Here is a 22,065-nt window from a genome sequence, read left to right as displayed (position 1 = left end):
CACAGGTGGCTACTTCACTTCTAAACACTTACCCAGTCCACTCACCTTTCATTCAAGGGCATCTGAGGACGATACCTTGCTATTCTAGTGATTTGAAGTGCAAACTGGTTTGAAGTGAATTTCTCCTTGTACCAGAGTCACTTCTCAGGGGCGGATCTAGGCTCATGGCAGCCCTGGGCAAGGAGCGTAGGTAGGGGGCCCCCTGAGGAATGCAGGCAAGGAGGCCAGTGAAGAGAGGGGGGGGCAGGGTCTTTGGAAGTGCACCTGCCACGGGCCACCACGCAAATATGTATCCATCCTCAGAGGATTATTATATTAAGGATATATAATGGCGTGGCGGTCCCTGGGGTTTGGCTGCCCTTTGCAGGTGCACAGCTTGCTCATGCCTAAGGTCACCCCTTCTCTTCTACCTCTTGCGATCTGCTAAACAGACATGCCAGTCGTTCTGCATTTCATAGCACGATTTGTACAGTGTCTGAACGACCAAAAGAAACCTGCTATGTTTGCACTTTATTCAATAAGAAATAATGAAGCTGGTAATTGTTTTGGTGGCAATGTATTGTTTTTATCAATAGATGTCTCTGGTATGTTCTCTGTATTGCATAGGCACTATATCTTTGGCGCTGATGCTATGGTCAGTCACTTTTATCAGGCTGAGCTACATCATCCTTCGATCAGGTTTCAGGCATTAGGGCTAATACTGGTTGGATGATGCTCAGCAATGTTTAGTTAACAATAGTATTGGGTGCCCCTTTACCTTTTCTTTCTTTGGCTCCCCTCACCAGGGGGCACAACTCAGGACCCCACATCCCCCGCGGGGCGGGGTCCCCCAGCTGTAGGTGGCCCCCTCAGCACAGAACTTGGATCTGAGCGCTCCAGATAAAATGCGGAGCTGGGGCCCCTCTGCATACATTGCAGGAGGGGTCCTTAAACTTTTGTTATGCCACTGACCCTCACCACTGCCAAACAATACAACACGCGCCAAAGACAGGAGAGTGAAGAGGGACAATACCTCAGTTAACAAATGGAAACTTCATGTCTTGGCCTAAAATATTTTGCATAGCAAAATATGTTTTCCAGCATTTTAATTCATTTGAGAGAGCGTCCTTTAAAATGTATTTTAGCATGTGGAAATGTTTTAAAAATTAAATCCACCAGAATGATAGATTAAGAGATCAGGCATTCCACGGAGGAATGTAACCAACATGAGTTTTTGGCCTTACCTGGCAGGCCAGTGATTGAAGATTGACTCATTTCTTCTTTGACACTACTGAATAGCCATTCCATAGAACCGCTCTGTTTATTTCAGTTGGTAGTTATATAATACTTCTGTGAAAAGAACATGGCATGACCTCGAAGTAAAATACATTGTTCCAAATGAACATTTATGACATCTCATTTTCTCCCCATTTGGAAGACCGCTGTGTTTACATCGTATTTTCAGACTCAGTTAGAAATACGTGCCCATTTGAACAGCGAGTGCTAGATTGATTTCAGAGCAGGGATATGCAAGATTCCTGACTCTAAGGTGGATATAGATGGAGAGAAAGTAGGTTATGCACTGAGTAGAGGCAGCTTTTCATTGAAGCTGTTTTCGAAAGAGCTGGGTGCTTTGTTTACATTCAGAGATGATGCTGGGATGCACAGCCAGTCAGGCTGCCCGGCATTGAGGTCATGCAGTCATTACTGCATTATCTTCAGTCTTTGTTCGCATTAGTGAAAATGCTTTACAAAGGGCCGCAAATCCCAGGGGGATAATGTTTTTAGTGCACACAGAGCTAAGGCAAGCTAGGACTCCTGTTGCATTTTCTACTTCTTATAAAAGAACCGCCATTTTTTTCTATTTGAGTTCTGAAAAATATTTTGACAACATGAATCAGACAAGAATGTGCTAATTTGCTCCAGGGCGCAAGTATCTACCAATGCATCAGCTAGAGCAGGCATCAGAAAAGCAATTTCCAGCCAATTTATTTTCTTGAGATCTATTTAGAGCTTTTGATGAACGTGACCATGCTTCATTTTCTGGAAAATGACAGCAGATGAGGAAGAGCTTTGGCCTTCAGACTTCCCCTTTATCTTGCAGTGAGTAAATCAAATGCGAATTGCGATGGTTTTAAAATGGAACGACGGGGGGGTCAAACACACGCTAAATGCTTTTCACATCTCATTTCCTGTGATTTGGTCCTTTGATTCCGAGGTGCATTTTTTCATCCGCGTCTTCGGAATCATCCAAGTGATCAGGACATTGGACTTCGGCATGGTAAATTTGTCCTTGGGATTGCGCATCACCTCTATCCCACCACAGGTGCTGGCACAGCTCTTGCTTCTCTCAAAATAACTGAGGGACAGGGGGATGAGATGGTTCAACGATGTTGTATGCCACCAGAGTGCTATTGATTTCTCACCTCTCCCCCCAGAAATGGCTATACTAAATAATTCACGAGGCCTAATAGGGTTGGAGGCGGTCTAGGGTTGCTTGCGTTCTCTATCCGAGGGATCCTCACCTGGGAGTTCAGCAGGGACTCTTCCCATCAGAAGATAGGTCAGTACATGTTTGCATAAGGCATGCCTCTGTCTAGAGTGGCACAGTGTGAAGGCTACTCTGAGTGATTGACAGTGGTTAGGCTATTTTAAAGCATCCACCCATAACCTTTTGTGTGTTTAATGCTAAACGAAGACCGTTTCTATTGATTTCAATGTTGTATGATGGGGTTCTCACTGGGCAAAACTCACCAAGGAAAGCAGGTCCTGCATAAATATTGCCTCCATCCCCACCACAGCCACAAATTGCACATTGTGCCTCTTCAGAAAGCAGTAGGAGGATCAGTAGGTGGTCAAAAGTATAAACTCTTTTAAGGTGGTTCTGTGAAAGGTGTGTTAAGACAAGTCGTCATTCACTTGTTGAGATGATTAGGTTGATTTTATATCTCTGCAACAGAAGCCATTTAGAATAGAGAAGCAAACTGGGGAGGTGATAGTTCAAAGTTGGTGAGCCTTTGACTTTCACATCATTGATTCTAATCCTGCCAATGCAGTCCAACCCCTTTCGTCCGGGAACTCAACTAGTTTTTTTGTGACTTTAGACCAAAACCCCCAGAAAACTCCTCATATATTGTTCACATCAGTAAATTTCCCATCAGAAATTACATTGAATGACAGCTAATGGACATGAAAAAAGACACATTATCTGACTCAGATTGTAGGGCTTAAATTCTACCACCAAAAGTTTCCACCTAAGTTTGGAGTACATTTCCCAAATTTGGGGGATTCCAAGGAATCCCTAGAGTATGTGTGAAAATCTATGGCAGATATACCTTTTAAACAATGCTCTCTATGACCAAAATGTACTCATGAACATTTTCAACCAAGTTGATAATCCGCCTGCATGGAGCATGTGTATGCATATATGAGCTGAGGAGTGCACAAACCTTTTATGGCAGAGCTCCTAAGACTGAATAGATGTAGCATGGGTACAAACGAAATCTATTTTTCACATTTTTGCTTTTAAGTCAAGACTATGTCTAAGGTAAGTTGGCTGAGATGGCAATTTCCTTGTGCTATGTACGCAATAAATTCTGTGCATTACTTGAAATCTTCACTTTGGAACAAGTGGAATGGCATAGAAAACATTTCTAAAGAAAACATATATATTGCTCTTGCTGCAAAGAAACTGTCTCAAAGCTCTCCATCACTCCTTGAATGTAGCTCAGTGCTGTATCAAATACCTGAAGTAATGTACATTGTTGGATTTGGATTCAAATGAGACTGGATTACAAATCAAACCATGTCCTGATTGAAGGGGTTGAGATAAGTGAGGGATAACACAAGTAATTGTGACACCACCTACCACGCATTCGTTTTTTACCTTAGTACATTACAGTATTTTAAATCTGAGGCACAGGGAGATGAACTGATTTGCAAAGAATCACACCATTTTTTGTAATCCAAAGCTGTGTGCTCTGTGGTCAACAATTTGGATGCTAGAACACATCTACTGCCTCCATAAAATACACACCATTGTTTCAGGAAAACCGCATGCACAACAATCAAACAAATATCAAACACAGGGAAATGTCACTGGCAAATAACAAGAGCACCTCAACTGCAGTTAGATGAATGCTGTTTAGTGTTAATAGTTAGCATGGCTCATACTTAATTTCTGCATCTACTTCAATTAGTTTGGCGATCCTCACCCCAGTCAGTAAATGGCGGCTTTGTTTCTTTTTAGTTTACTAATTGTGGGCAGACTCTATAGAGTCGAGAGTACTGTACAACAAAATATACTTTAGGTACAAATAAACGTGAGTAGGCAAGCTGGCATGCTTTCTGGTATTGCTTGTCATTGTGGTTAGACAGAAGTTGTGCAGTTGTAGAAAACATTATCTAGTGTGCTACTACTGTATAAACAGTATTGTTTCCAGCTAGCACATGAAGTCACCTTGGTTCTTTGCAGTTTCTTGGGCTGGGCTTCTCACTGTACCAGCAACCATAGAAAAGGATTATCATTCTGGAAGCCCTATCTGAATGTTGAGTTGAAGTTGATACTAATCAATCACATGAAGAACGACACACAACACTAAATCTAAACACAGCCACCTGTATCAAAGACTCAAGTGAAGGTCCTATTTAGAGAGTAGACAATCCACAGCTTTCCTTCTAGGCAGCAAGCACCTTGAGATAGCCTGGTGTTACACACTGACGCAATGCCATTAACCCACCCCCCTTATGATCTGTATCCCGCTAGAGCCTAACACAACAAAATATAAAACAGCATGACACTATGAAGTATGTGTAACTACTTTGTTGGTCCTCTACACCTCCTTGTTGTAAAATTCTCACCATCCCTACCCTATCCTATTTAGAAAGTGCATTTTGTTCCTCTGAATGTGTTGTGTTCATTTCACGCACCTTTCACGATGACGCATTGTGCTTGCACCCGGCAACCAAGGAATTGGTCCATGCTTAGATGATGGTCTTGCCACTTTGTTTGCTTCATCCACTTCAGTGTTGTGTGCACTTTCTCCCAGTGTCCATACCCTCAAAGAAAGAGACTCCCCACTGTGCTCTTTCTTAATCAAACTTTCTGTTTTTCTCCTTTGTTCATGTCTCTGTTTGTTTTTCCTTGTAGGAGAAAGTACAAGAAAACATCACAGAGGTAAGGAGCATGTTTCCATAGAATGAGTGCTTTTGTATTGCAGCTCACCCAGGCCCACTTCTAGAGTTTGAAGAAGGGCATGTTGTGAATGTAAACATCACGGCAGTTTATTCTGGAAAAATCTGCTTCTCGCCAGAGGATTAAATAAAGGAACTCTCAGCTCTTTCCATCCTCGTCCTTCTCTTATCTTTCATCACTACCTAGGCTGTAATTAAATGTTGATTGCAGTCTTGCATTTGTGCAAATGAAATGCATTTGCATATACGTCTACCCCGGGAAAAGTGAGTCTTGTAATTTCCTTAACTAAGCCTGTACTTTGAAAACTAGAGAACATTAAGCTGTAGCATATCTATGTGTGTTCAGCAAAAATGTGCATGTATGTTCCAACTACTGTGCACGGAGGAAAGTATACAGACCGACACCTTGAAATCTCTTGATGGGCACTGTGTGCTTATCAGGAGGATGAAAAAATAGAGAGTTTTGAAAGAGCAAAATATGAGAAGCTTTACAGGGCGAGTACAAATTTGGTGGGGGCTTCTTTTCACGTTTTTGCGCCTTGAGGCACAGCCATCAGATGGTGCACTTGGTGCTGTAATGATTGTAGAAGTCAGTAGAGGTAAAGGAAGGGACAAGTTTCATGGTGTTATCCTTCCTCAACACATCCAGTGATTGTGCAGAAGAGCTCCTCTATTTCTATGCATTGCTGTAAACATGGCAGATTGATCCCCTGTGTAAATCAATACATGACTGTGGTAGCAGACAGCAGTAGCAGCACTCTGACCAGCCACATTCAGCGATGCATTGTTCCCCCACCCAAAGTAATTGACCGCCCTATGGACCCTTTCCCTTCATTCCTTTACTCCCACTAGTCACTCCAAAATCCTGGTGGTTGTCCATGGCATGAGTATACCATCATGCTATGGAATGGCCACCCTTCTCGAATGTCATAGCAATTTCATTATTCTATTAAGTCACTTTGCAGGATTATCATCAGTGCCACTCGGGTTCATTGTGCCCATAGTTCCCTTTATCAAGAGCGTATGTTTGGTGTGGCAAACCCTGAATTGTAGAGATACCTGATGGTGGATCTTGCTCCTACCCCTGCTCTACTCCCCAGATCCCTGCGAATATTTTTGAAGCGCCAGTCCCCCAGTAGCTGCCTGCCCCTGCTGCTAACTGCTGCTGCTGCTGCCTGTAACCTCTATGTTTAATTTAGCTCAATAGAGGCCTGATGTAAGAAAAGGCAATGCCTCATCATATTCTAGGTATTTGATGAAAGTAAAGCCCGTGACCACATCATACTGAAAGATGAACACAAGTACCAATTTAGTCAATGAGTTTAAAGTCACAAGGGGACTAAGTCTTGTTTTCATTGATTATTTTTGTAATCCCACATTTCAGGCTACTCCCCTAGGGCATTCGCAGCCTCTTCGCCTTTTATTTTTGACTTTGATACATTGTTGCCTTTTATCTCCCTGCCTTTCCTGCCTATGTTGGAATGTGAAATGTTTTTTGCCTTTTTCCTGCAGTCTGCACCACTTTTTGTCTTTATAACAATCTAAAAGCAGGTGAATATGGAACTGCTTGTTTTCAAAATGTTCATCTTTCATTTGATTTTTCACTGTGCCTCGATCGATTCCAGCGCCACTCTAGTGCCTATGGAAGCTATTGGTAAAATTATGGCACACTCAAGGTTCTCAGAACCCTTGTAGAGCCAAGGAGTTGCATGTAGAGGCAATTCTTTTTGCTACTATCTTAGCTGAGCCTGTTTGCCAATTGGATCAATAAAAGAGGGAATTGTCATGAGAAGAGCAATCTTTGATTGACACTGCTTAAGCCCCAGAGCACTTCAGGATGGTGTCTGTGAAGTCTGTGCAGACTCTTCTGGATGAAAGGCCCCACTGTGAAAAACAGTGGTGACATTTCCAGAAGTTGCAGCTCTTTTGAATCTATTAATTTAGGGAGTGAGCACTCTAACTTGCTTCCCGTAGAGAATCTTCCTGTGGCCACCTGAGTTGACAAAGGGCAAGAGTCTTGTGGTTCCCTCTTTCATGCCTCTAAAAAAGGATGCTAACAGCACGGGAAACAACCTTTACAATGCAGTCATTACATCGCACTACACTTACAATGCAGTCATTACATCGCAACATCCTTTACAATGCATGTCACTACAACGCAGGCATTACAACGCATGAAACTACATTGCATGACACTACAAAGCGGGCATTACAAGGCATACCATTACAATGCATACCATTACAACACATAGTACCCCTACACTAACCAACACTTACCCTACTGTTGCACCCCCTGGAGTTAGAATAGTAATTTTTACCACTACACTATCCAACACTTACCCTACTGTTGCACCACCTGGAGTTAGAATAGTAATTTTTACCACTACACTATCCAACACTTACCCTACTGTTGCACCCCCTGGAGTTAGAATAGTAATTTTTACCACTACACTATCCAACACTTACCCTACTGATGCACTCCCTGGAGTTAGAATAGTAATTTTTACCACTACACTATCCAACACTTACCCTACTGTTGCACCACCTGGAGTTAGAATAGTAATTTTTACCACTACACTATCCAACACTTACCCTACTGTTGCACCACCTGGAGTTAGAATAGTAATTTTTACCACTACACTATCCAACACTTACCCTACTGTTGCACCCCCTGGAGTTAGAATAGTAATTTTTACCACTACACTATCCAACACTTACCATACTGATGCACTCCCTGGAGTTAGAATAGTAATTTTTACCACTACACTATCCAACACTTACCCTACTGTTGCACCACCTGGAGTTAGAATAGTAATTTTTACCACTATACTATCCAACACTTACCCTACTGTTGCACCACCTGGAGTTAGAATAGTAATTTTTACCCCTATACTATCCAATACTTACCTTAAATGCAATGTAATGGTATGCATTGTAATGGTATGCTTTGTAAAGCTATTATGCAATGTAATGGAATGCGTTGTAAAGGTAGTTTCTAAAAATGCAATGTAATGGAATGGTTGTAAAGGATGTTGCGATGGAAAAACTGTGTTGTAAAGGCATGCGTTGTAAATGTGTTGTAACATCATACATTCTAACTGCAGTGATGTATCTTTCTCTCTCAAGCATGTCTAGATCACTTTTTTAAGCAGAAGTGGTTTAAATATTTAGGAAGAGTTACAACCCTTCAATGATGCTCTTCTCATTCCTTTGATGAGAGAAACTTTAGACATGTTGTGTTCTATTCACAGCAAAGGTGTGGAACTGCTGATCTCCACCTACGGCCATGTAGATGCCACAATAACAACCACATCTATGATAGGCACAGCTCTAAGTGGTTATTGCAGTGTACCAGCCTTGGCTGACATTGTGTGTGTTGTTTCAGCAGGTCTCTTATCTAGCTCCCTTCCCCTGCAGGCTTCTGCTTTGTGTTACAGCCTAGCATAAATGGCCCAACTCTGATCGTTAGATCCGTAAATGCTATAGAATATGTGCTGAAAGCAAAGCAGTCAATGTTTTTTGTTAATTCAGATATTTGGTACCTGCAAGAGATTGGTCAATCTACATAATATTCTGGACCTCCATCTATTTAATCCCTATTGAGAAAATCAAGATGGTGATGTGATCTTGGGCACAATCCTGTCTTTCTTGTTAGTGGAGATTTGTCTGTCTGCATTGTTCACCAGGAAGGTCAACGCAGGTGTGTTTATTCATGTGGAACAGAACCCAGAAATTTCCCTGTTGAGGTGTCTTGCTATTTGAGGCATCTCTTCCCAGGAAAGTGTCTGTGAGCTTCAGGAAATTGATGGCCTTGTTTTACAATGTAGATCTAGCTGTAACCCAAGCACAATGTTTCCTATTGGATGCTGAGAGAAGTGTTGTCAAAGGAAACACTAGTAGACTCACACACACACATGGAGAGCCCGCCTTAAGGAGGCATCTTCTTATGTAGGATACTCATGATTTATGTAAATGTAAATTGATACTTGTATAGCGCACTACTCACCCACAAGGGTCTCAAGGCGCTTGTACGAATACCGCTGTGGAACCCATCCTGGCTTTCCCTGTGAGGCGTCCACTCCTGGGCACCCCCAAGGTGGAGGCCAGGCATCCTTAGCGTTGTGGGGGCCGTTGTGGAGATTAAGCAAGCTATTGCCCAGAGTTGCAGAGTGGGACTCAATGATTAGAGTAGGCACAGAGGCGAGAATTATCAGGTCCGTGGAATTTTGAGCCCAAGACCCGCCGAGGCGGGGAATTGAACTTCAGATACATATGAGACAACAGACAGCTTGTAGTAAGGCTGTAGCACCAGTATGGATACAATAACACTACCCACGCTCTCCAGAGGATACATTTCTATTTACACACAATCTGATCCTTAAGCCTTGTTTTGAAATCTTTGCTACCCTTCTCATCAGGAAAAAGGTGCTAAAGTTTTGTGGCAAAACCAAAACAATGTTGTTAGTGAGTTAGGAAAAGAAATGTACTTTGCCACTTGTGAAGAAGCTAGAGGAAACTCACTGCGTGGCCACACAAATGTGCTTCTGTGCTCACGATAGAAGCAGGCATCCCCTTGCCCCTTACACGGGGGCTCAGAATGTCCAATCAGACGTGATGCATTGTAAGCCCAATAAAAGAAAAACCAGGATACAGGAGGCAAGAAAACAAGACTTCAGCCAGAAGACTGGAGTTGACTATAATGTGGCACAGTAGCAGTGGCTCCAGCCAGGCACTTGCCATTTACTCCCTCCCTGCTTTTGCTCAGCGCTTGTCGTGCACATGACAACCACATCTGTCAAAGAATTAATGAAAATGCTGGCAGCATGACCTAAACAGACAAGGAAATGAGGCTACCAGTATGCTGCTAATCAACAGCTCCCGTGGTTATTACTGGCTGGTACAAAGACACCACATGTGATCTCTGCTGTTGCTCTGACAGTCAAATTACACATTCAAAATACACATTATTTAATTAAAGCCTATTATTAGAACCAGAAATTCAATTACACCCATGCATTGGTGCAAACTCTATTACATTTTTAGCATTTGCATTTCACTGGCATGTGGCCCTGCTCAGTGCGTTGGCTCCTCACTCCGATGATCGAAAGGTCTTGTGTTGACGAGAGGGATTACTCAGTCGGCCGGGCCCAAAATTTGAGCACAGCCAGCAGAGCTCGAAGGATTTTGGCAAGCTCACTTGGAACTGGAGCCTTTGTGAAATTTCTGAGTACTGAATTTGTGACTTTCTGAGTCAATCCAGGCAGGGGGTGTGCTCATGTCATAAACAGCCAACAAAATGTTTCATTTTGAAGACATGCCTCTTTGGCTAGAAGGGATATTTGCGTCCAAATCATAATACACAGTCTTGTTTCCATGATGCCTGGGTCAAACAGGGAAAACAAACGTAGGAAGTTCAAGCCAGTGAGAGAAATGTGATCACTCTGAATTATTCTGTCTGGGTTTAAACTTTATTGCCCATTCTTGGCGTCAGATATGGTATTCGGACGCGTTTTTAAGGCCATTTGGCCTCTAATTAGTAATAAATATACAACATCGGCTCAATAAAGATTTGTTTTCTGATAAAGAATGTGGAGGCATGATTTACGAAATTTAATAATGATATTGTCGAATAAGAAAGAAGATTTACAGCGCAAACACTGCTCTATATTGTTCATCTGCCTAGTTGCTTTTCCTCTTTTCATCACAATATTAGAATTTTAGGTTTGCGGTTATTCCTTTTCATGCATGACCTTTTTCGTTTTTTCCCCCAAACCTTTGGGATAAAATGTATGATAGAATGGAACATGAACAACACAAATCTGCAGTGTATTTCGAAAAATAGATGCAAATGAGAACGTTTCAAAAACTGTCAATAATAATTGAAAACGAGCAACCCATTGATATATCAGGGCAGATGTGTACCAGTTTGGCGAGATTATGATATTATTAGTGACATGATCAACAGTACAGTGTGTGTGTATGTTTGCATGTGTGAATGTCAGTATGTTTCTGTATGTGTCACTTTGTGTCTGGGTGTGTGCCTGCATGTCAGCGTGTTTACCTTTGTGTAAGTGCATCTGTGTGTGTTATCATGACAGAGTGCATGTGTGTGTGTGTTTATTTGTCTATGTAAGAAATTGGGTTACTGGTTGATGGTAGTAGTGAAACCTTTTCTCAAGCAGCAACCACAATCCTTGTCAGGATGAGGCACAAGCAAACCCTAAATTAACCTATACTCAACCTTCTGGCAGCTTGGCAAAGAGCAGTCAGGTAGAGGCAATGAATGTATGCAGCCCTTCAAACAGTAATACAGTGAAAACACAACATGGAAAATCCCACATCAATTTAGAAAAAATAGAGTACATTTTGATAAATCAATACCACAACAACAAAAATCCAATCAGTAGAACCGGAGATATGCGATTTTAATGATTTCAGTGAATAAAGCATTAAAAAGCATGATTCGTCAACTGTTGGTAACTGGTTGGGAAGTTCAGGCCAACCACAATGGAGTATGAGACATCTACAGGAACACAGCTAGGTCCGCTGAACAAGAGTACCCTAAATCCTGGTTGTGAAGAGTTGCATAGTCCCGCATCAAGGATGCATCACACAGCAAGGTGATGCATCGGTTCTGAGGAGCTGCGAGGATGCAGTGCGAGATCCTGCATCATTGTCGATGATCCCGCTGATGAGGGAATACTATGTGAAGTCTGTTGTCCAGGATACGCCATGCAACTGAGGCAAGCTGTTGGTTTCAAGGCACTGCGAGGCTGCAATGTAAGGCCCTGCTTTGCCTTCAATGATCCTGTCAATGAGAGACTTGCCATGTGAGGGCCTGCATCGGGGATGCATCGCCCAGTGGAGGTCCCAATAGGGAACCTGGCTGCAGTTCGAAGTCCTTGAATTGGGGAAGTGCACGCAGCAGAGCAGATGTCAGTTCTCCGCAGGTTTTGCTGCACAGCAGAGGAGATATATTGGCTGTGCCGGATCGACAAAAGGGCTGGCAGAGCACCTCCAGGCCCACTTTCGAGGGTCCAGGACTGGGGTAGCAGCAATTGGTGGGGTAGGACTTACAGATTACAGAGTCCGGGTGCTGGGTTCACAGTTGTTGGAGCCTTCTGTGCCTGAGGCTCTAGTCAGGAGGCCAGCCACCTAACCCTTGGAGTCACTCTGGGGTCCTGGTGTCAAGAGATGCAGGTCTAGTCCTTCTCATCCAGGCAGGAGGGTAGTGGGCAGCAGGTCAGCAGGGCAGTGGTCAGCAGGTCAGCAGGGCAGTGGGCAGCAGGTCAGCACAGCAGGGCAGCAGTCCCTCAGAGCAACATTAAATCAGAGTGGCAGTCCTTTTATGGGCCCCCCAGTCCTTCTTTCTGACAGAGTCTACAGGTATAGAAGTGTACGGAAGAGTTGCTGTCAGAGGTCCAATACATATCCCTGGTGCCCACTTTGAAGTGAAGGAAGCTTCTAGAGGTTACCACTCCCCTTAGGTGGTAGGGACCCCTTCCTCCTTGTCCTGGCCCCAGCTTCCCAGCGGTCACAAAACACTGGTGACAGCCCATTTATGAGAGTGCCCAGGCAGAGCCTGGGTGATGTGCAAGTGTGGTAGGTGACAGTTCCTCACCTTCATTACCTCATATTGCCCCATCTTGGCAACACCTATCTTCCCTTTGTCTCACTTCCTGGGAGCAATACACAAAAACCAACTGCTAGTTACACATGGTGATGTAACCCAGGATCAGGATGCAGGCACCAAATGGTTAGGACAAGACAATTCCAACTTTCAAAAAGTAGCATTTTCAGAATTGTGATTAAAAATCCAACTTGACCATTAAAGAAGGTCTTAAATTATCTCCTCAGACAACAAACATGACAATCCTACCTGTTCCCACACAAATGTTATCACCTATTAAATGCAATAAGAAAACCCAGTATTAAGCTATGAGAGGTAGGCTTTTCAGTAGTGAAAAAAGAATGTAGGAGTTTTTTGACTACCAGGACAGTAAGAATTAAAGGTACATGTCCAACTTTATAAATACAATGTACTCTGCCCTATGGGCTGTTTAGGTCCTACCTTAGGGGTGACTAATATGTAATAAAAAGGGTGTTTTTTCCTGGTAAAATGTTTATTTTTCCAGGTCGAAATTGCAGCTCTCATAGTTTGACCCAAAAGAGGTCAGGCTTATCTTAATGGCAAAGGTGTAAAGAATGTATGCAACACTTGAGCGGTAATAAAGTGAAAACATAATACAAGAAAAACCCCACACCTATTTAGAAAAATAGATTAAAATTGAATAAATTATTTGACACCAAAACAGCAAAAACCCAATCAGTACAACTGCACATATCCAATTTTCAAGGTTTCAGATGAGTATAGTGCCTAAAAACTCAAAGAACTACTCATGGCTACCTGGTTGTGCGGGACCAGCCGAAAGTCACAAGTTCAGGCCAACCTTGATGGAGTGTGGGCTGGATACTGCGATCAGGTTAGTCCTACTGAAAAAGTTACCTTTTAAAGTCCAGTGCGAAGTGTTCTATTTGCAGTGGAAGAGGCCACGAGGATCTGGGAGAGCATTGCGGATTGTCTTTGCTTTAGCGCAAAGTGTAGGCCGGGCATTGGTGTAGCAGTTACATCCTGAGGTCACTGCAGGCTGTCGATGCTGTAGTGCGTAGTGTAGCTCTTGCGTTGTTACTCATCCATTGCAGTCGTTTTAGCACAAAGAGTCGAGTTCACTGGAGCTTTGCATTGGTCGTCGCACGGATGGCAAGATCTTGGAGCGAACTGGACCATTCGCTATTTTCTTCAAGGAGGAGTTTAACTGATGACATACCAAGAGTCCAGGACCTGGGAGGCACCTCTTAAGGCTCAGGAACTCACTCCAGTAGAGTCCAGCAGAGCTCGGGCAGGTCTAGATGTAGGTGCAGGCAGGCCCAATTGCAGTATATCAGCTGGGCAGTTGCAGGGAGGCCTCTAGAGCTTGTTATGTCCCTGTAGCACAGATTACGAGGTCAGAGCCGACCCTTGGCATCACTACAGCCTGGGAAGAAGGGGACGGGTCTAGTCTTCCTTCTCAGCAAGCAGAGCAGGCCTCGAACAGCAGGGCTGCAGGGCATTCGTCTTCTGAAGTATACACACGTCTGGTAGTGTACTGACAAGTGGGTTGGAGGGTCCCATTATGCAGCTGGTTCGCTCTTTGCAGTGGGAGAAGCTTTTGGAGTTTTCCCCTTATAGAGGTGTCTTTAATTTCCGGCCTTCTGGCCCTGATCCCAGTCTGTCTGGGGACACAATAGGCTAGTGTGAAGTCATTTGAGAGTGATTTGGGCCAGTGCCTTTGAATTACAGGTGTAGTAGGTGAGAGCTCTGCCCCCCTAATTAAGTCAGAATGATTCATCCTGCCAATACCCAGATCCTCTATTCTGATACTGATTGCAAGTAATACACAAAGGCCAACTGCCAAATACACCTAGGCATGTGACCCAGGATACAAGCTGAAGGGACTGTTAGACCTGGCATCTTTTGTTGTGGCTTCCCCTGACATTTTGGCCACTGTCCTGCTGTTTTGGCTTTGTGCTGAACTTTGTTTTGCTTGTTTTAGGACTCTGCACTTTTTCACTGCTGACCAGTGGTAAAGTCAATGTGCACTGTGTCTACAATGTAATGGCATTTGGTTTCTCCATGATTGGCATATATGATTTACTAATAAGTCCCTAGCACAGTGCATTACATGTGCCCAGGTACTTTAAATCAAATGCAACTAGTGGGCCTACAGCACTGATAGTGCCACCACCCACACGAGTAGCCTTCCAGCCTTTCTCGGGCAGTTTCAAATTGCTATTTTGTCCTGGCAAGTTCAACTACTTGGCAGGCCCAAACCTTCCCTCTTATTACATATAAATCAACCCTAGATTAGGCACTAGGTAACCCATGTGGAGGGTTCAGTGAATTTAAAAGGTAGGGAATGTACTTTGAAGTTTTAGATCTCCTGTTAGTGAAACACTGCTATATGTGTTTTTCACTACAGCAAGGCCTATCTCTCCCATAGGTTAACTTTACATGTGCAACTTTCAATTGGGAAAAGATAAGAAGAGTATGTTGGTGTCTCTGGACTCAAAATTGAAAGACACATCTTTTAATGAAGTTGGTTTTTAAAATGGCGGTCTGAAAATGCCACTTTTAGAAAGTTTGCATTTTCTTACTGTAACCATTCTGTGCCTCTGCCTGTCCCTAAAATACACATCTTGGTTGGGTGACAGCTGGACTTTAAGCATCCCCTCTAGACAGTCACACACAAAGGGAGCAGAGGTGTGCCCTGCATATCCTGATGACCATCACCATGCTGATGGTACTTCCTGAGCTAGAGTGAGAGGCAGGAGCTGACACTTGTACCCTCCTGTAGTACGTCTAAAGACAGGGAAGGGTCTTGTGCACTACAAAGACCTTTCTTTAAAGTCTCCCCTTCTTCAAAGGCTAAAATGGGTTTAAGTACCGGACCTCTGACACCATATACTCAGAACACTTCTGGACTAAGGACATTCTGCCAGGAAGAAGAGCTGTTGTGCTGCCAGGAGGGACTGACACTTTGCTGCTTGCATTACTGTTGTGGGCTTCTGCCTGCTGCTTCTTGTCTGGGAGTGAGAGGGCTCTCTATATCCTGCATCTCTAAAGGTTCTCCAAGGGCTTGTTTGTGCTTTCCTCCTATTTCTGAAGTCTTAGGGACATCAAAGACTACACCTGCATTTTGCAACTAGCACCTGCACTCCTCTTCTGTGAGTCCTGCTCTGCCAAGTGGTGCCAAATACAGTCCTGGATCCTTGGAAGTGAGTGTCTGCTGCTTCAACCCAAGAAAGCAACTCAGCGACACAAAGCGTTGTTCAGAACCAGCGTATTCCCTGCAAAATCAACGCATTGCCACTGCCTGCACCGAAGCCATGTACACAGCTCACCAAGTGTGTGGGACACAACAACCTCGACTTACACCGCAGCCCTGACTTTGCTGACGCAGTGCCTTCAAATCACAGCTGCTGCGTGAGTCTTGGACTACACATCACCGACATCTGCGACTCCCCGTCCCCAACACTGACACATTCCTGGCCCTGCGTGTCTACCAACCAAAGTATCATCTGCAGCAAAGCAGTTTGGCATCGATGCCTTGGAACCAACACAAATCACTCTTGACATCGACACATGAACGACTTTGCCAGAGTACGGAATTAATGCCTCACCTGCGACAGTGAAGCATCACATCTGTATTTTAGAGCATCATCCCTGAGCATCAACATAGCCAAGGTACTGTCAGTGGGTCTGCGTGACTCCTGTATGCAGCCCACGCTCCATCGCGGTCAGACTGAACTTTGGGATTTGCCCCAGTCAAATACAACCAGATAGCCCCAGTTAGAGCTATTGATTTCTAAGCACTGCATTATGATTTAGTCTTGCCAAATTCATATATTGAATTGTGTATTTCGGATTTTTCTCTGTTTTACTCAGATAAACATTGGCTATTTTTCTAAACCTATGTGGAGTACTTTTGTGGTGTTTTCACTTTATTACTGTGTGTGTGTTTTCATTGCATCTTTAGTTTAACCTGACTGCTCTGTGCCAAGCTACCAGAGGGTGACCACAGGTAAACATTTCGTGTGTACTACACTTCCCCTGACTAGGATTGTGGTTCCTGCTTGGACAAGGTATGCACCTCTGCCAACCAGAAACCCAATTTCTAACAGTGACTAAATGGCTAGGATAAGAAATTGCCAGTTTTCTAGAAGTGGCATTTTCAGAAATGTGACTTAAAATCACCTGACTTTACCATTAAAGAGGGCTTTTCAATACAATTCATTAGACACCAAACATGATATACCTACCTGCTTCCATACAAAAGTCATCACTTATTGAATGTGATAAGGTAACCCAATGTTATCCTATGGGAGAGATAGGCCTCACAGTCATGAAAAACTAATTTAGGAGCTTATCTCTATCAGGACATGTGAAACTTAAAAGTACATGTTCAACTTTTTAAATACAATGAACTCTACCCATTAGGCTGTTTAGGCCCTACCTTCCAGGTGGCTTGTATGTAAAAAAGGGAGTTTTAGATCTGGTATAAGGTTTACTTTGCTACGTCAAAATGGCAGTTTACAACTACATGCACAGGCTGCAATGGCTGGCCTGAGACAGATTTTAAAGGGCTACTTAGTAGCTGGCACAATTAGGCCCACCAGCAGCATTTACTTTACAGGCCCGGAGTATATGTAGTGCCGCTTTACTAGGGACTTACAAGTAAATTAACACCTTGGCTGCTATGGCTTTTCCCCTCCTGTGCTGGGAGGCTTTGAATACTATTGTTTCATGACAAGCTCAGCTCGTCATAAGCACAGTTCCACTGTGCCTCATGACGAGCTGAGCTCGTCATGAGCAGCGAAGGGGTTAAATATGCCAAATGGGTGTAAACCAATGTTACCATGTTTAGAGGGGCAGACACAAACAGTTCACCAGTGGCAAAGCGAGTGCTACATGCCCACTAGAAGCATTTAATTTACCAGCCCTGGGTACATGTAGTACCACTTTACTAGTGACTTGCAAGTCAACTAAATGTGCCAATTGGGTGTGAGCCAATGTTAACATGTTTACAGGAGGGGGCACAAACCCTTTAGCATGTGTCAGTAGTGGTAAAGTGCACAGTGTCCTAAAATCCAACAAAACGAGTTCAGTAAAACAGGAAGGGGTGAAGGCAAAATGTTTGGGAGACTACCACCCAAAGGTGTCAGGTCTAACAAGAACCATATGCAGCCTAACATAGTAGATCAATATATGTCATTCAGGAGTGGTTTTTACTTCCGATGTTAAAAAAACCTTATGGACAGCACAAGCTTTGCTACCAGAGCCTACTACCGCTCATAGACCTCTGATGTGAAAAACATGACCCATCACCACTACTATCTACAATAGCCTGAAAGATTAGACCATTATTAGGCAGTGGTCTGTTTTTCGCTGATGTAATAAAATACAATATTTTCTAGCAGTGTATTGCTTCCATGTTGCTCTTGTTAAGGACCTGAAGGAAGTGATAGTTATATGATTAGCATCCTCAAAAAAGTAACATTGCAGCCAACAGTATATTACGCTGAATACCAGCAATACTAATGTTTTTCGTCTGATAAATATAATATTGTAGTTAGCAGGATGATGTCATGGGATTATCACTGACACGTTTTATAGCTGCAAGTGCTGACATTGAAAACTGCAGTATCCCTCCACGCACACAACAATATTTCTATCACCCTTCTCCTAGGCCAGGAGAGCCTGATATGATTTCAAAATGTTCTAATCCATGGCAGATTGCCAGATTTCCAGGATGTAAAATATCTGTAAAATATATTTGCATACAATACTTAAGGGAACTAATTTGCATAGTAAGCAGTTGTCCTGAAAATTAGACATAGGTCGGACCCTCCTGGACTTATGTTGGATTCTCCTGACTAAGGCATTCTTACTACCAGTGATGTGTCTCAAAATTACCACTATGGACTTCACCACAGTTATAGAGCAGTCCTGTCAGCAGAGTATTATCCTAAGTCCACAAGTTGCATTTGCCAAAAAAAGACCAATACTCAGTGCCTTAAATTGAATGAAATGGTGAGGAGGGGTAAAACAGGGGTGGCCTAAGAAGCATTTCTAACAACCCACAACAAGAGGCGTGGCCTATGAAACTAAGGACTCTGCCTAAGACGTGTGCAATAGAGACTTTGCTTGACAAGTTAATAAACTTCCAGCTGGACCCAAAATAATGGAAATCAACAGGTAACAAGGTATTTCTTTGACAATCATAATAGCATCAATATTCTGGGCCCCAATCAATAATGCACTTGACATGGTAAAGTTAAAAGTGAGCAGCACCTCGGCAGCTTGCTATTGGCACCTTTGTAGAGTATAATGTACAAAGCAGAAAACTTGTATTCAATAAGGAATTAAATAATGTCATAGGCCTGGGGACACCAATTATAACATTATCCACTGTTTCACTTGGTACCTGTGTCACAAAAAGAGCTTCTGGTGATGACGATATAACAGACAAGCAGGTAAAGCTTTCTCATTCAGCCAATGAAAGACAGAAACCGATGGTTCCAATGGGTCCTGGTTCAGTATCTGTTTCAGCCCTGACAGACCCTGGCCCACTAAGCACACTGACCACTCCTACATGACATTTTGTCAGCTATTATCCTATATTGAGAGAGGATGTGGTGTTACTGCCAGAGCAGCTGACTTTGGAACTGGGAAATCAGGTTGGAGTCTTGGCTCAGATCCACATCCTGTTATTCTGAGCAAATCACAATCTCTCTATGTCTAAAAATGAATCTGACCTTGTGTAATGTACTTGGTGCTCATGTAAAGCGCTCCAATATCTTCGGGTCTGGTTCGCGATACAGAAAACAGCAACAAAATTATACATGTATATACTATTAAGTCTGATTGTATTGGTGAACACACTTGCATCAATGCAGTTTCCCATCGCAGCAGTTTCACCACAACTGCGCACTTCTTACCTACCACAATTGTTTTTTTTGATACTGAAGGGTTGTTACGTGCCCTGTTTCATACTAAGCTGAAGGAAGCAATTTCTGAATGATATGGTAAATTTAGGAAACTGCCTTTCTGTGGTGCATTGCACCTGTTTGTGGTGCTTGTGGTGCTTCCATGTAGCCGGTAGAGATGCTTTTCCTCTTTTGATAACTGGGCTCCCAGTCAACTTGGGATTCGTCATCGCACGCAGGTCGAGGAATGGCTACGTGAAAGCGCTGATGAGTCTGCGTTAGCCATGGCGTTTATAAACAGCAGCGTGCGCACGGCACGGGGAAGAACAGGAATAACTCTTTCTTCACACCTTAGCAGTGTTACAAGCCCTAATGTGCCACTTTCAAGCTCATGCACATTAACTGGAGTTAAAGCTCTTGAGTGGGGCATGTAACATGGCCAAGACGCTGCTTATGTGCATCCGAGACTTCAAATGGGCTCTCTGTGGCGCAGATGACCTTTGCGTAACTTGCTGTCTGCTCTCAAACCTTTTTGACAGAATATTCATTTTTTTCTAATTAACATTCATTTTAAGGAAGCATATGGAAAACAAAATGTCCTCTATATCCTGCGGTTGACTCTTGTTAGGCCTTACTGGAGCTTGTCATAGTACCTCTATCGGTACGCCGCCGCCCACAGCACCCCACAACATTCACACAATAATAAACAGAAACAGTGTTATTTGGAAAAAGGAGCTGCAGGTTTATTTGATATACAAATAAAAGGTGGGTTATCTTACAGGCGATCCCGTCCGCCCCGCAACCCCTCGTTGCAGGGCACCTGAAGTTTAGCCAAAGAAACACCAGCGGCCATAGCCCAGTATTGTACCTGGGAGGATCTACTCCTCCCACCTGAGTGCCGATCGTCCACCAACTCCACCCTCTGAACAAGGGAGAGTGACTCACACCTTACCCAGCCGGGCGGAGCGCTATATGGCAAGCCCCCGGTTACTCAGGTTTACAACCGCCCTAAGGACTAACGGAGCGCCGTCGTACTTCAACTTCCCAAGCAGGACCCCTTCGAGCATGTATGACTTATGCACGGTGCGCTTTGCACTGGAGGCTTCAGGTCCTGTTCCTACGCCTTTCCTGTTTTGGGATCGCCAGGTAACTCCTCCTGCAACAAGAGGCAAACATTAATAGCGGTCCCCCTCCCCACTTCCCACCCTTCCATCGGGTGAGCGGTAGGGAGGGGAATTGGTAAGGTGTTGGATCTAAGGTTCATGGAAGGGGAGGGGGACTACCTACGGCCGGAGCGGCTCGGTGGCCTGGGAGCAGCCTGGGACACGACCTGGCTGGAGAGGGGCAGCAGCAAAGAGAGCACGTGTGAGGAGGGGCCACCCCTATATACCCGCAGCCCCGACCCCTCACCAGCAGCTTGCTTGCGCCGCCCCCAAGGATGTGCTGCCCGGCTGCCCTCAGCGATACTATGGGGCCTGCCCCCCTATGGGGTCCCTTGAAGGGACCACGGGCATCCTGCATAGTAAATCTATCGGTACGCCGCCGCCCACAGCATCCCACAACATTCACACAATAATATACAGACACAGTGTTATTTGGAAAATGGAGCTGCAGGTTTATTTGATATACAAATAAAAGGTGGGTTATCTTACAGGCGATCCTGTCCGCCCCGCAACCCCTCATTGCAGGGCACCTGAAGTTTAGCCAAAGAAACACTAGCGGCCATAGCCCGGTATTGTACCTGGGAGGATCTACTCCTCCCACCTGTGAACCTTTCGTCCACCAACTCCGCCCTCCGGGAGAGTGACTCACAAGTTACCCAGCCGGGTGGAGCACTATATGGCAAGCCCCCGGTTGCTCAGGTTTACAACCGCCCTAAGGACTAACGGAGCGCCGTCGTACTCCAAGTTCCCAAGAAGGACCCCTTGGAGCATGTATGACTTATGCACGGTGCGCTTTGCACTGGAGGCTTCAGGTCCTGTTCCAGCGCCTTTCCTGTTTTGGGATCGCCCTGTAACTCCTCCACAGCCCTGGGTGTGGCCTCCGCTGCACCCAGAGCCCCCATCACTTAGCTCCCCAAATCTCATCTATTTGCACCCGTTGCCTCTAGAGCTTCCCCCAGGTCTAGCAAGAATATCACCATGCCTACCTAGTTCCAGTGCACCCCGTCTGTTTCCCATCATTCAACTGATTTCTTATGCAGCAGACCGTTCCTCCAGCAAAAGGATGCTTGGCCCGGCTCCCCCGACTGTGGTTCTAACCTTTCTCTGCTGTACCTGCTCCAGATGGTGAAAAAGGCTATCCCTGTCCTGGCGAAGCCAAGACTGGCCATTCCTGAGTACTGGGGTTGCCAAACACTCCTACATC

At 44.3% G+C, this 22,065-nt stretch overlaps 1 protein-coding gene across 9 annotated transcripts in view; it reads left to right on the top strand.

Moving 5' to 3' along the window:
• Nucleotides 1–22,065, top strand: part of PDE1C (phosphodiesterase 1C) — a 1,706,308-nt gene that overhangs the window by 772,364 nt on the left and 911,879 nt on the right. For 6 of the 9 annotated variants that reach the window (XM_086964792.1, XM_086964787.1, XM_086964786.1 and 3 more), the window contains one exon: nt 5,129–5,155. The exons of the other annotated variants lie outside the window; for them this stretch is intronic. In XM_086964792.1, coding sequence (XP_086820918.1) covers nt 5,129–5,155 — 27 coding nt within the window. The remainder of the gene's footprint in view (nt 1–5,128; nt 5,156–22,065) is intronic. 9 annotated transcript variants of the gene reach the window in all.

Source organism: Lissotriton vulgaris, chromosome 4_1 (genome assembly GCF_964263255.1).
Source record: "Lissotriton vulgaris chromosome 4_1, aLisVul1.2, whole genome shotgun sequence".
In the NCBI taxonomy this organism is placed as follows: Eukaryota; Metazoa; Chordata; class Amphibia; order Caudata; family Salamandridae; genus Lissotriton; species Lissotriton vulgaris.
The sequence above is the reverse complement of the archived record's forward strand: the minus strand, read 5'-3'. Positions and strand labels throughout refer to the sequence as shown.